The sequence below is a fragment of the Elephantulus edwardii genome, unplaced genomic scaffold (genome assembly GCF_000299155.1).
Source record: "Elephantulus edwardii isolate Elephantulus edwardi_28Jun2011 unplaced genomic scaffold, EleEdw1.0 scaffold00094, whole genome shotgun sequence".
NCBI lineage: Eukaryota > Metazoa > Chordata > Mammalia > Macroscelidea > Macroscelididae > Elephantulus > Elephantulus edwardii.
This window is the reverse complement of record NW_006399844.1, coordinates 4900338-4915292: the sequence shown is the minus strand read 5'-3', so window position 1 is coordinate 4915292 and position 14955 is coordinate 4900338. Positions and strand designations below refer to the sequence as shown.

The 14955-nt window shown below is 35.3% G+C and overlaps 1 protein-coding gene across 1 annotated transcript in view; it reads left to right on the top strand.

Moving 5' to 3' along the window:
* Positions 1 to 14955, top strand: part of ATAD5 (ATPase family, AAA domain containing 5) — a 76503-nt gene that overhangs the window by 8494 nt on the left and 53054 nt on the right. Inside the window, exons 2-6 of the mRNA XM_006891066.1 lie at positions 1771 to 3668; positions 4586 to 4694; positions 9815 to 9979; positions 11408 to 11534; positions 12198 to 12279. Of these exons, the coding sequence (XP_006891128.1) occupies positions 1771 to 3668; positions 4586 to 4694; positions 9815 to 9979; positions 11408 to 11534; positions 12198 to 12279 (2381 nt within the window). The remainder of the gene's footprint in view (positions 1 to 1770; positions 3669 to 4585; positions 4695 to 9814; positions 9980 to 11407; positions 11535 to 12197; positions 12280 to 14955) is intronic.

Sequence of the window (14955 nt, the reverse complement as noted above, 5' to 3'; positions counted from 1 at the left end):
GAATATATTTACCAGTACTGTTAATGCTCACCCACAACTCTTCTGGGAGGATCTAAATCGTTGAAGCGGTTAAGTCATCTTTAAACAGACATTCTCCTTAGCACTTTTTAAAAATTTTTAAGAAAAATGTTATTATTTTTTTTTGTGTCTACCATTGGATCGGATCTGACTGGTACAGGAGGAGATTGCCCTTCCTTCTCCAGCAGAGCATCTGGTGGATTTGAACCGCGTACCTCTGGGATTGCAGTGCAGCTTCTTGCCATTAGGCCACTAGAGCTCCCTTCTCTAGCACTTTAGAGAGAGCCCTGACACAGATTTTCCCAGTGCAACATGTCTTTTGATTTCTGATTACTAGTACCATGGGTATTGATTGCGGATGAAAGTAAAGTGAAATCATTGACAACTTCCGTCTCTTCTCCATTTAACATGATGTTGGCTATTGGTCCAATGGTGAGGATTTTTCTTTCCCTGATGTTGAGTTGTAACCCGTATTGAAGGCTGTAATCTTTAATCTTCTATGGCAAGCATATTAAGTCCTTTTCACTTTTAGTAAGCAAGATTATGTCATCTGCATAACATAGGTTGTTGTTGAGTCTTCATCTCATCCTGATCCCACATTCTTCTTCATATATTGCAGCTTCTTGAATGATCTGTTCATAGCATAAAGACTGAATTGGTGTGGAGAAAGGACACATCCCTTGTGCACTCCTTTTCTGATTTTAAACCATGCAGTGTTTTCTTGTTCTGTTTGGACAGCAACTTCTTGGTCAATGTGTAGGTTTCACATGAGGACAATCATGTGTTCTTGGATTCTTCTCAGTGTTATGCAAAATACAGTCATTCATAATAGATTGTGTTTTATTCATGTACATTGTGTTACAAAAAATCATTCATATATATTGTTTTTTATGTAACTAATTTGATTCTTGCCTTTTATTACCCAATTTCATGCAGTAATAGTTTTAATAAGGCTTGTGTTAAGTGCTCTTTTATGTTGAGTGTTTTATTATGGTAAAAGGTGAGCTTTTACCATAATTTCTACTTGAAAGGTGAATTATGGGATCCTTGGCTTGTTCACCATGTTCCTGTGCCTGCAATACTTAGACTAATATGCTTAATTTAAGCTAATGAAATAAAAATTGAAAGTTATTAATTCTTGTAGATTCTGGCTAGGTGTCAAACATCACGTTTTTGTATATGTGTGTATTACAAGTTCTTAAAATGGATATGCTATTTTAGGTTTCTTAAAAGAGACTGAGAAGATGAATAATTTGCTCATAGCTAAAATAAGCTTGAGATATATAGATACACACACGTACAAGGAGTCCTTGGGTGGTAAAATGGTTAAGTGCTCAATTAACTGAAAGTTTGGTGGTTTGAACCCACCTGAGACACCTTGGAAGAAAGGCTTCGTGATCTGCTTCCAAAATGTCATAATCTGGCAAAGCCTGTGGAGTGCAGTTCTACTCTGCAACACGTGGGGTCTCCATGGACCAGAATCAACTCCTTGACAACTGGTTTGGTTTGGATTTATACAAATACAGAAATGTGCACAAATTCTAAGTGTATAGCTTCTCGGGATATTGAAATTTGAATATAAGCTAAACTTTAAAAGTTTAAAACAGCTTATTGTATTTGTCACCTAAAGGATCCTTTCTTGCTTATTATTTTTCCTTAAAGTGTTAGAAGCTAGTTTAAAATTTATTTTCTTTTGCATTTTTTTCATGTAAATAAGTGCCTCCTTTTTTTTCTCTTCTTTTAAATCTACAGCCATGTAAAAAGAGAAGGAAAGATGATGATGGATCTTCCTGTGAGACAATTACAAAGTATTTATCACCAGTAGGGAAGACTGGAGATAGGATTTTCTCTTCGCCAAAATCCAACAATATTCTAGATTATTTTAGAAAAACCTCACCCACAAAAGAGAAGACTCAATCGATCAAAGAATGTAAAATAAAATCATCTGTCCCATTGCCTGTTGAAAATGACAAGGACTGTGAAACCCCTTTGGAAATGTTCTCAAACACAGACCTTAGGAAGAGAGGGAAGAGAGTTAATTTATCACATCAGCTAAATAATATCAAAAGTGGACGTGACTCTCCAATTGAAATTAGTAGTGAGGATAGCAAAGAAGACTCTAGTTTTAATGAGGACTTGATACAAAGTAGTACTTCTATTTTATTCTTCCAGAAACATGTAGAGATTCTTGCAGAAGGTAGTCAAGATAATAAAAACCAGGCCAGCACTATGACCTGCAAGCCAAGTTCTAAGAAAGTAAACTCAAAACAAAACACTACAAGAAATGATTGCAAAAATATGAAGAAAAGGAAACACAGAGATGTAGTAGATCTCGCTGAGAGTTTATCCTTGACAAAGGAACTGAAAAAAGATGGCAAAGATGATAAACAGATAATATCCCTACCTAATGAGATAGAGGGTACTGTATATGATGCAAACCCTGGAGATAATGGAGCTAAAATATCCCAGTTAAATGATAATACAGTCACTGTCTCATATGAGGACTTTTTGAAAAGTCACAAGGAAAACAAAGTGGAACAGATGGCAGACTCTACAATGCCAATTTGTGTTCCTTCTGCTACTGTTGGGAAAATAATCAAAAGTGCTTATATAAGTGACATAGAAACTTGTGAAAGTTCCCAACAGTTACACTGTAAGACGGTGACTGTTCTTGCACAAGTTCACCCTGCACCCCCAAGGAAGACAGGGAAAATACCCTCCATTTTCTTGAAACAAAAGCAAGTTGAAATGGAAAACAGTTTCTCTGATCCTGAGAGTGAGCAGGCAATTCAGAAAAGAAAATCTAATGTTGTTATACAGGAGGAAGAGTTAGAGTTGGCGGTGCTGGAAGCTGGAAGTTCTGAAGCTGTGAAACCGAAATGCACTCTTGAAGAAAGACAACAGTTTATGAAGGCATTTAGACAGCCAGCCTCAGATGCACCAAAAAACGGAGTTAAAAAGTCTTCTGATAAGCAGAAAGACCTAAATGAAAAATCATCTCATGAGGAAGGCACAGATAATGGTTCTGAAAGCATCACGGAAAATCCTGATGCCCAGATACCTTCAAATAATGGCACTTCACACACTGATAAAGGGAATCTTCCTAAGGAGAAAAGTAAAAAGCTCAAGAAAAAGGGTAAAAAATTATTAGTGACTGTGGCTGCACCGAGTGAAACTAGAGAAGAAAATACTCAAAAGAAAAAAACCACCTCTTGCTTAAAAATGAACCCAAATAAAAGTAGAATGAGAATGAGTTTAAGGCAAAAGAAAACCGAAGATTTCAAAAGCAGCACATTATTTAACTCTGAAAATCTTGTTTGTGAAGATAGAACAAAGAATGACCCTTTAAGGATTTCCTCCCTACGTAACAGTAAATCAAAGAAAACCAGTACTCCAGTTAAGGCTGTCAGAGACACACATTCTAAACTTGAACCTGGAGACAACTTGGCAAGTGTGTCCACACCCAAATCAACCAGAAGATCTGGAAGAAGTAACAACACAACAATTATTCAAGATTCTGATTTTGAAAACACAGAAGATAACAGTCCAATAAAGGTTTCTACACCAAAAGCAGCCAGCTTACCAGGAAAGCATAATTTATATACAGCAGAATTAATAACAATACCTTCTGATTCAGAGAGTCCTATTAGGTAATGTTTTGTTTTTCATTTAAAAATGCTATCCAGGTTCTGGTATTTAGCATGTCATATCAACAGGGAAGGAAAATATTTTAAATGTCAGAAACTTATTTTTTCCCCCCCTCTAGAACATAACTAGTTCTAAACTAGTTGTAAAAGAAAAAGAACAAGGTTTCAAACTTGTTAATACAATGAGACATTACACTGCTTATTTTGGTTTTAACATGAATGCTATTTTTCTAGAACAAAAAAAAATTTCTTGTTTCCCACACTTAGTTTAAAGTCAGACAAAATGTCAGAAGAACTCTTGATGGTTTTTAATTGAATTGCAAACTCTTAATTAAATTGCTATTGCTGATAGCTGCAGAAATACATGAAATAGCCTTCACATTAAATTCTGTATGTTAATGAGACTAAGTATAGAAATATCTTATTTGAATGTTTGGAACTTTGATGGCCTAGTGAACAAGGAGTTGCACTACCAACCCGAAGGCATATGGTTCTAATTCAACAGCTACTCTTGGAGAGAAAGATGGACAATCTCTTCTCATGCTGTTTACAGCCTCTAAAAACCTATGAGTTGGTTCAAACTTGAGAGCACATAGCAACAATTATAAAAGTAAATTTATTTCTTGGGTTTATAGAGCTGTAAAACTATGCAATGCTTACTTGCATTTTTTTTTTTTAATAGAAGAGTCATGTTAAGGACTAATTTTCTGTAAAGCTTATTTTTAAATGGGAACATTTTCTACTTCACAAGAGTTTAACGTGCATGTTGGCATCTTTTTGAATGAGTAGCTTGAAACTGGAGTTTTTGTTTGGAGTGATCCAGAAATGGGAACTGTAGATGATTCTATTTTAGTTGAGATTCTTACATTTTGTAATCAACAAAATCTTCCTATATACCTTTTGGTTTTTTTCCTGCTCAGAATGAAATTCACCAGAATTAGTACTCCTGAAAAATCTAAGAAAAGATATAAGAAAAAATCTCGGAAATCGGAAGCAACTGATGGAGATTTTATTTCTCAGAAGAGAAAGGTAATTAAGATATCAGACATCCTGTGAGTTGTATAATTCCTTTAAGCATCAAGAAAAAGCTACTCAGAGTACATATTTCATAGATTGGTGATATTAACTGCAAGTTTAAATTCTTTTTCAACCCATTCTTCTGTTTAGTTTATTAAATTATTTGGAAATAACTGATAAGGACAGTATAATTTATGTAGTAAAAGCTTTCTTAGAATTATATTCCAGTCATTTTTCTTTAGACTTCCTGGAGGTCATGAGTGCATTTTTGGCTTTTATCTGTAGATACTTGATTTTGGCACGGTTGACACTTGCGGCCCTATAATATTCTGTTGTGAAGGGGTAGGGCTGTTCTATGCATTGGAGGATGTTTAGCAGTAATTCTGACTTCTACCCAAGAAATGTCAGTCCCTCACTTTATGACAGTCAAATATGTGTGCAGATCTTGTCAGATGTTCCCTAGATGGCAAAGCCCCTTTGGCTGAAAATGACAGCTTTAAAGGGAAAGAAGTGATATATAAGAATAATTTAGTTGCTTTTTAAAGCAAACTACTGTAGGTTGTTAAAGATAATTATGTTTTGACAAAGCTATAAAGGCTTTGTCAAATAAAATCCTTGAGTGAAAACTGTTGCTGCAGAATTTTTATTATTTGTGTTTTTAAAGTTGTGATCCAAGTGTATGTTTACAAAGTAAATTGGTTTTCCATTCAACTATTCACATGCATTTTGTTTTAAAATTTTAATTATAATGCAAAGTAAGTACACTTACCTGATTCGCCCATGTGATTCATTTCCATTAATCTGGTTCTATCCCTTCCTGTCAGCTGAGCTTTATCCTGAAGCCAATGCTGTACCTTTGAGCTTGTATGATGGATTGTTTTAAGGTGTGAGAACTGTGCTGGTGCATTCTGGTCCCGTCTTTTGTTTAGGTGAAAGTTAAGCCACTGGAGTGAGTTTTATTCCAGGCGTGCAGGTAACTAAGGGCCATAGTCTTGTATCAGATCAATAGGCCTAGGCATTTTTGTTTCTTAGTGTTTTTGTTCCACACTCCCCTACTCTGACCAGGACTTTATGCTGTTATAACTTTTTTTTAAAAATAATTTTAATGAACATTTACAGAGATTTTGGATTTCCATTCATTCATTGCTGCACTTCTCTCCCGCCCAGCCCTCCCCCACCCCAGTTCTCTCCTCTCTTTCAAAAGTAGAAGAAACACTCCTTCCTTGGTACACAATCCCCCCACACCCCTCCCACCGCCCCAAGTACATTCCACTATACAACCTTAATTGTGGACTCTTGTGATAACCATAATACCCTATCATATATCGCTTTTAAATTATTCACTCCCGCATCTATTTCAGTGCAGTATACACAATCTATCCAGTTTTTGTCAGTCTTTCCCCACCCCTGATATCAGTCCCATTATACAGCTGTGGCACCATGCAATATTTGTCCTTTTGCGACTGAGATATTTCACTCAGCATAATGTCCTCCAGGCTCACCCATTTTGAATAATATTGCATGAGTTCCTTGTTTTTCAATGCAGCGTAGTATTCCATTGTGTGAATATACCATAGCTTCTCTATCCATTCGTTTGTTGATGGGCACCTGGGTTGTTTCCAACTCCATGCTATTGTGAACAAAGCTGCGATAAACATGGGTGTGCATATATCTGTTTGGATATGTCAGTTATGGTCTCTTTGGGATATATTGCCAGTAGTGGAATTGCTGGGTCAAATGGTATCTCTATTTGCAACTTTTTGAGAAAGCGCCATACCGCCTTCCACAGTGGTTGCACCATTTTACACTCCCACTATCAGTGAATAAGGATTGCAGTTTCTCCACAACCTTGCCAGCATTTGTTGCTTGCTGTTCTGTTAAATTTTGCTATTCTGACTGGGGTGAGATGATATCTCATAGTTGTTTTGATTTACATCTCTCTTAGAACTAGGGATTTTGAACATTTCTTCATGTGCTTGTTGGCCATCTGAATGTCTTCTTTGGTGAAGTGTCTGTTCATATCCTGTGCCCATTTTTCAATTGGATTATTTACCTTTATCTTGTTGTGGTGCTGTTATAACTTTTTTTTTTAATTGTATTATTTTTATGTGTACCGTCAAATCAGATCTGACTGGTACAGGTATAACTTTTAAGGAGGTCAGCAGTGGTAGCCATCTAGTTTTGCTTTCAGGCATAGGGAGATTGAGGTTCATGTGGTCATTAGAACTAATTGCTTCTTTACATCTTTGCTTTTCTTTGTTTAGACAGAAAGAGAGACCTTAGATGTTTTATTGAACAGTCTTTTTTTTAACATGTTGCCGCACACTTTTAATTGACGACCGTGCTTAGAAACACATTCTTTTACTGTCATTTGTGGCAACGTGTTAAAAAAAATTATTTACTATGCTTCAAGCACTGTACTTACTTATATAATTGATCCACCTCATAAAGTAGATGTTATTTAGCCTGATTTATAGACGAAGAAAAGGTAATTCATGGGTTGAGGAAGTATGCAGTTTGTGTGATTTTAGGAAATTACTTTTTCAAAGTCACAACAGTAAGTAGTTAGAAAGATGGTTCTTAGTCTGTTGGAAAGCTTGCAAAAATCTCGATGGTAGTACCACAGCTGAAGATTAATATCTTTGAGATGAACGTTATCCAAATATTTTATTTCATTCAGCTCTAAAGGATAACTCTTCAACTTCAATTTTAGGTATACTTTACCTTGGTTTGCCCTTAAAATTGCAATTCAGTTTCAGTTTTCCCATAAGATGAATCTCTAAATTCAATGTGTCTAAAATTTACTTTGATCACTTGGGCCTCTAGCCATATTTACTTAGATAAGTTATTTTATCTGGTGATTTTAGTCTGTGAGCCAGTTTGTTCTTTGACGCTTTATTCAGCCCTTTTACTAGTTCTAGCAGGGAACTGTAGTAACTTCGTAAGAGGAATTTTCTTCTTCATGAAAATGAGTGGGTAAACTGATTTTCCTAAGAGCCAGCCTTACAGTTGTAACAAATCAATTTGCAGAATGTTTTTTCAGACTGGCTTTGGATTCACAGATCTATGCAATCTATTTGCTTGCTAAGTATTGGTGATATAGCTTTGAACAAGATACACATGACTTCTATTCCCATAGAGCTTACATTCTTAAAGAGAATTCAGACAGATAAACAGGTATTTGTAACAGGGGGGCAACTCTGGGGAACCTAGTGAGTAAAGAGGTTTGCTTCCAACCCAAAGGCAGGCAGTTTGAATCTCCCCGCTGCTCTAAGGGAGAAGAATAGTCCTTTCCTTCCATGTGATTTGTAGCCACTAAAAACCCACTGGAGTCAGTTCCAATTCAATGGTACTTAACAAAACAACATCTATGTATGATGAGCTATACTAAAGTAAACATTCAGTACTGTGGGAACACATAGATGGAAGTTGTAGATGACTTCCCGGAGTGGATAAGCTAGGATCTAAAATGTTAGAAAGAGTTCCTCAAGCAGAGAGGACAGTATGCTCAAAGGCCTTAAAGTACAATAGAAAATATTTTCATTTTTGTTGAGTTGAGTCCAAATGATTAGGAATTTGGACTTCATTCTCAGAACAGGGGCAAGCCATTTAAATAGGAGACATATGATCAGATTTGAAAAACATCAAGAATTTAGGTGGTAGATTAGTTAGAAGACTTTTGGAATCATCCAACAGGAGAAGCGATCGTGTTCTGAAGGATAGTAGTGAGAGGGGCCTAGTTGTTATTTAGGAGGTAGAATTAAATTTGGTAGAATTAAATAAATTTAGGCTGATTATTTTCAATACTGACTTGCTATTAGATTCTGCCCAAAATTTTGTTTCTAGAACAGAAAAATCTATCCCTCTGCTACTAATGTACCAACTCCTTAACATTCATGCCCTTAGTGTGCTTTGGCTGTCCAGGCCTTTTTTTAATGGCTTTTGAAATATCAAACCTTTGTTTGGAAAACAAAAAGCAGATGTGCATAAAATTTAAAAAGTAGAAAATATTTTCATCTCAGTACTATTTTCATTGAATAGCACACTTGTAATAATAGTTAATTTGTTTATCCATCCAGGCTTTTTTTTTTTATGCTGTGTATTTTTTATTATTATACGCCGCATATATAGCATTTGCCAATTCATCAATTTTTAGGTGTACAGTTCAGTGACACTCATTACATTAGGCCAGTTGTATTTCACCAGTATCTGTTGCCAAGTTTTTCATCACCATGAGCAAATAAATACTCAGTGCTGCTTAAATAAGAAAATATATAAAATTTTTAAAAGGACTTATGTGGGGCAAACTGTTCTGCAATTTACTTGTGCTGTGTGATTTTTAATCCTGACATAGAAATCTGTGGAACTTAATATGGAAAACATCTTCTCTGAAAGATAATATTTAAATATGTTAGACTACATAGTGCATCAGTGTTACAGCCAGGCCTGAAGGCCAGACTTAATTTGTATCTACTTCTGTTTTCCATACCACACATAATAGCTCTGCAGCTTCCCCACAGCGGATTCAACCTGAAGTACATGCTAACCTAAATTTCTTCAGTTTCATATAATGGATGTCATATGATTTTACTATCTGCCCTGTTCTCTCTTCTCTGTTACTTTTAAATTCCTTGAGGTTAAAATTCACATATTTTTTTGTTGTCATCTTTTTTTTTCCAGGCTAGAATCTTATACATAGTAGCATTCAGAGTTCTACCTAAATGTGATGACTGAAAGATTCAGTGTTATGGTGATGGTGGAGAAATATCTGACAATTTAAAAAATATACTGCTTCTATAAACATACTTCTGGGTTTTCTAGTTTCTTTTCTTTTTTTTTAATTTCTGAGGCTGCAAATCTTTTTCCCCCTTCTAATATTTTTTATTGATTTGCAAACAATAATTCATATATATTGTATTTAATGGATATGCATTTTCTATGCACATAATGTGGATAAATTTCAAGTAAAATTAAAAGCAAACAAAGTACATTTGGACTAATTTAAAAGTTCTCCAATGTCTTAAATAATAATTTTTCTCTTTTATTTGATATAATTATTGATTTTTTTTTTCTTTTGTTAAATAGAAAATGTTTACCCATGATCTAAATTAGTATTTCAAATTTTTGTTTAGGCACGTAAAGCTTCAAAGAATGTATCAAAAGCAAAACGATTGATTGAAAAAGCAAAAGCTTTACATATTAGTAGGGCGAAAGCTCCTGATGAAATATCTACACCTTTAAGGCGTTCCTCTAGACATCAGGCACTTATTGAAAGGAAGAGATTATCAGAAACAGATGTAAGTACTATTTGTTTACTGAAGTCCTGCCTTATTCTGCTGTTTGGAGAGAAGGAAATCGTAAAGATACATCATTGTAATGGTACAGTTGTGAGGAAGCCTCAAGATGGTAAAAAAGATCACCATTTATAGTTCTGCCTTAAAAGTCTCTGGTTCTTTTTTTGCCTACACAATGCAACTTAAATCCTTATTAAATCCTTTCAGATACTTTATTGTCTGAATTAGCCCTTCTCTCTCCCCAAAATAAGTTGGGGAGTCAGACCCAACTCAGCTCACTCTCCAGTGTGTTTCCAAGGCTATAAATCACATGGGAGGAGACTGGCCACATGAAAATCACAAGCTTCATCTAATCCATTTCTGAACTGTTTTATTAGTTCTGAAAGGGGAACAGCTAGAATTTGGATAATATTATATTAATGGGTTATGTGAATTATTTTATCTGGATTATAGTTTACTAATTACTTGTACCCTGTCAAAATAAATCTTATTGAAAATTAATTGGTTAATATAGCTGGTAATTTCTTCTTTAAAAAGAAAGCCAGTAGTTATAATAAGCCCATATCACATAAACTTGTGTGATATAGGCATGACTACCCTTCAGACCATGGACTGCCAAGAAAACAAACAAGTCTGTCCTGGAGAGGATGAAACCAGGCTGCTCCCTGGAAGCAAAGATTTTGAGGCTCCGTCTAACATACTTTGGGCACATGTTCAGGAGGTACATCATGTTTGGAAGGATGGAGGGACAGTGCAGGAGAGGAAGACCCAGGATGAGATGGATTGACTTAGTCACTGGAGCAATGGGATTAGGTCTGTTGTAAATAATGAGATTGGCTCAGGATAGGGCAGCTTTCAGAGTTTATGTACCTAGGGTCACAGGTGACTGGATGGCACATAACAACAACAATAACTGCTTTGTTTCATGTATTTTATGTTTCAATCACATAATATGATAGGGAATTATATGGAGTTGCTAATTTAATTATATTATCTATTATAAATGTAGCTTTTCTTTTCTATAGAAGTGATTAATAGACTATATTCCAGATAATATAATTCATATAACACAATTCTAGAAATTCTAGTTATCATACTTTTAAAACTAATTGTGGGGAGCTCTGGTGGCCTAGTGGCAAGAAGCTGCACTGCACTCCCAGAGGAACACGGTTCGAATCCACCAGATGCTCTGCCGGAGAAGGAGGTGCAATATCCTCCTGTACCAGTCAGATCTGATTTGACGGTACACACACACAAAATAAAAAAACAAAAACAAAACCCTAATTGTACAGTCTAGAAATGGATTTGGTAAATCTACTGTTTTTACACAGTCAGCATACATTTACTGAGTTTGTAATTTAATGATACTGTGTATATGTCTTTCAGTATTAAATATATAATAAACTTCTAAAATATTTTCTTTTATTTTAGGACTCTGTAATAATTATAGATCCAAGTCCTCCTCCTTTAAAGCAGCCTGAGAAGAATCAGAAGACACTTAAGTGCTTGAATGATGTATTAGGAAAAAATCATAACCAAACACCTAAAAATGTACCTGGTAATCAGATTTAATAATGTTTATGACAAAATCTTTAATATTTTGGGAGGTTATATTTTCTGAATGCTTTTACAATGCTCTTGCCTTAGAAAATAAAAAAAATGTATTAAATAATATTTCTGTTTCAATAATAAGCAAAGATGGAGTGTAGTGAAGAGCTTTTTTTATTTTATTATTTTTGGTGTGTGTACTGTCAAGTCAGATCTGACTGGTACAGGAGGAGAATGTCCCTCCTTCTCCAGCAGAGAATCTGGTGAATTTAAACCATAAGCCTCTGGTATTGCAGTGCAACTTCTTGCCACTAGGCCACCAGAGCTCCTGTGAAAAACTTTTTGAAAAGGGAAGCTGTTCATAATTTAATTTATTACATATCTTTGTGCCTAATTATCTGATCATTAAAGTCACCTGAGTAAATATTTAAGGTCTGGTGTCTTTAGGTCCTTTGTAAATATCTTGAATAAGGATCTTCATTTGTACTGTTTAAAAAAAAATTCCTTGAGAGATTCTGATACTGCTAGGTAGAAGGACCAGATCATTATGTAAAAGATATTTATTTAATTAAAAAGAAAAGCCTTAAAGAAAAAGAGATACATGATTTTGAAAGTAGCTAGTGGTAAGTAGAGATGGAAACACTGATATTAATCTTTGTTTTATTTCTCTAAGGAAAAATGAAGGTCGCCCCTGTATTTCTTACCAGAAAAGCTAAAAAAACAGATAATCCTGTCACTGGATTTGATGAAAGCAGGTTAGTTCACTACAAATTTTTAATTACCAAAACATTGTATGGAATGTATTTTGTATTTCTTTGTTTACATTGTTATCTGCCAGGTTCTCATTTGGAGCTTTAAAGTTCAAGAAATGACAATGGTGACAGTGCTGCATTTGCTATTTGAACATCTTTTTTTTCCCTGGAAAAATTGTTGCATTTACCTCTAGACAAAACCAGCCAACCAAAACCCCTAAAATATTCTACATTTCATTCATCCAGTACCTATTTAAATACCTGCTATGTTCCACATACTGTTTTCTGTATAGAGAATATTAGAAGCAAAAGATGTATATTCTGTGGGGTATATGGTCTAGAGAGGGAAGACAATATGTGAACTTCAATCAGGCCAACAAATGAATTGCTAAAGAGAGATGCAATGTTCTATAACAGTCTTACGTTCTATTAAACTTTTTTTTAAGTTGAAATTTTAATGAAAGTTTATAGAGAACTTACATTTCTATTCATTCATTGCCGCACATTTTCCTCCCTGCCCACCACCCCTCCTCCCCAGTTCACTTTTCTTTTTGAAAAGGAAAAAAAAAATTCTTTCACTGTTATACACCCCCCCCCCCAGTCCACTTTACTATGAAGCTCTTATTCTATACTCTTGTCATGCAAATAATACCTAATCATATATCTGGCAAGGTTGTGGAGAAACTGGAACCCTTATTTACTATTGGTGGGAGTGTAAAATGATGCAACCACTATGGAAGGCAGTATGACACTTTCTCAAAAAGTTGCAGATAGAAATAACATTAGACCCAGCAATTCCACTACTGGGAATCTACCCTAAAGAAACCAGAACTGCCACCCAAGCAGATATATGCACACCCATGTTTATTGCTGCTTTGTTCATAATAACAAAGAGTTGGAAACAACCCTACTGCCCATCAATGAAACGAATGGCTAGAGAAGCTCTGGTATATTCACACAATGGAAAACTATGCAGCATTGAAAAACAAAGAACTCATGAAATTTACAAAATGGGTGACCATGGAGGACATTATGCTGAGTGAAATATCTCAGTCACAGAAGGACAAATACTGTTCTGTTAAACTTGTATGAAGAAGTTTTGATCTGATCAAAAATGCTTTCTTAATCTGAAGGATCAGCAGGAGTTAATGAGGGGGAGGAAAACTGCTCCAGACAGAGGTAACAGTCTGTGCAAAGACCCTGCACAGGGAGAAGTGGTGTAGTAAATGCAAAAGTCTGAAAGAATGCCAGTGTGACTTGAGTGGAGAGCGTGGGATGGATGGTGGGATGGATGGAATGTGAGATTAGGTTGGAGAGACCAGTGCTTGATATTAGAGGACCTTTTAAGAGAAGCTTTTTACTAAGCTAAGGGCAATAAAAAGCTGTCAAGAGGCTTCACACTTGAGTGTGGACACTGTGAGTTAGCACATACTTGACAGCCACTAAGCTAACAGCAACAAGAAGTCTGTTTACAACAAAGGACAGCTTCTCTATTTTAAGAGTAAAGAAGGGAGGGTAGAATAGTGAGCTAATGGATTTGTGTATTTTTGTATAAGAATGAGGCAGTTCCCTTCTGATTGTGCTTTTGCTCTGTAATATAAGTTTAGAAGTCTTGTGTTTAAGGTAAGAAGGTTAAAAGGGTTTGAGTTTGAAGAGAAAGAAAGAAGTTTGACATAGTCGTTTGGAGAGGAGAGTAAGTTGAACAGAAAAATTGAGGATTGTTGATAGTGTTGAGAGCTCATTTAAACTGAAACTGAATTTATGGTGAAATCAATGTGCCTTCTATGTATATTTGTATACAGAAAGCAGAGTGTTGATGACTTTAAAAAAATTTTATTTTATTAATTTTAATGAACATTTACAGAGATTTTGGATTTCCATTTATTCATTTATTTATTATTCATTTATTAGATTTTGGATTTCCATTTATTCATTTATTTATTATTCATTTATTCCATTTATTGTTGCACTTTTCTCCCTTCCCAGCCCTCCCTCTCAGTTCACTCCTCTCTTTGAAAAGTAAAAGAAAAATTCTTTCATTGCTATACAATCCCCCGGCCCCTAGTACACTCCACTAAGCAACCTTAATTCTGGACTCTTGTGATAACCATAATACCCTATCATATATTGCTTTTAAATTATTCTCTCCCTCATCTGTTTCAGTGCAGTATACATAATTTATCTAGTTTATCTCAGTTTACCCCAACCCTGATGTCAGTCTCATTCTACAACAGTGGCACCATGCAATATTTGTCCTTTTGTGACTGAGATATTTCACTCAGCATAATGTCCTCCAGGCTCACCCATTTTGAATAATATTGTATGAGTTCCTGGTTTTTCAATGCAGCGTAGTATTCCATTGTGTGAATATACCACCGCTTCTCTATCCATTCGCTTGTTGATGGGCACCTGGGTTGTTTCCAACTCCTTGCTATTGTGAACAAAGCCGTGATAAACATGGATGTGCATATATCTGTTTGGATGTCAGTTATGGTCTCTTTAGGGTATATTCCCTGTATTGGAATTGCTGGGTTAAATGGTATCTCTATTTGCAAACTTTGTTTTTTAAAGGAACTCTTTTTTTCTTTCTTTTTAAAAAATTTTATTTATTTTATTTTATTATTTTGTGTGCGTGTACCATCAAATCAGATCTAACTGGTACAGGAGGAGATTGTCCCT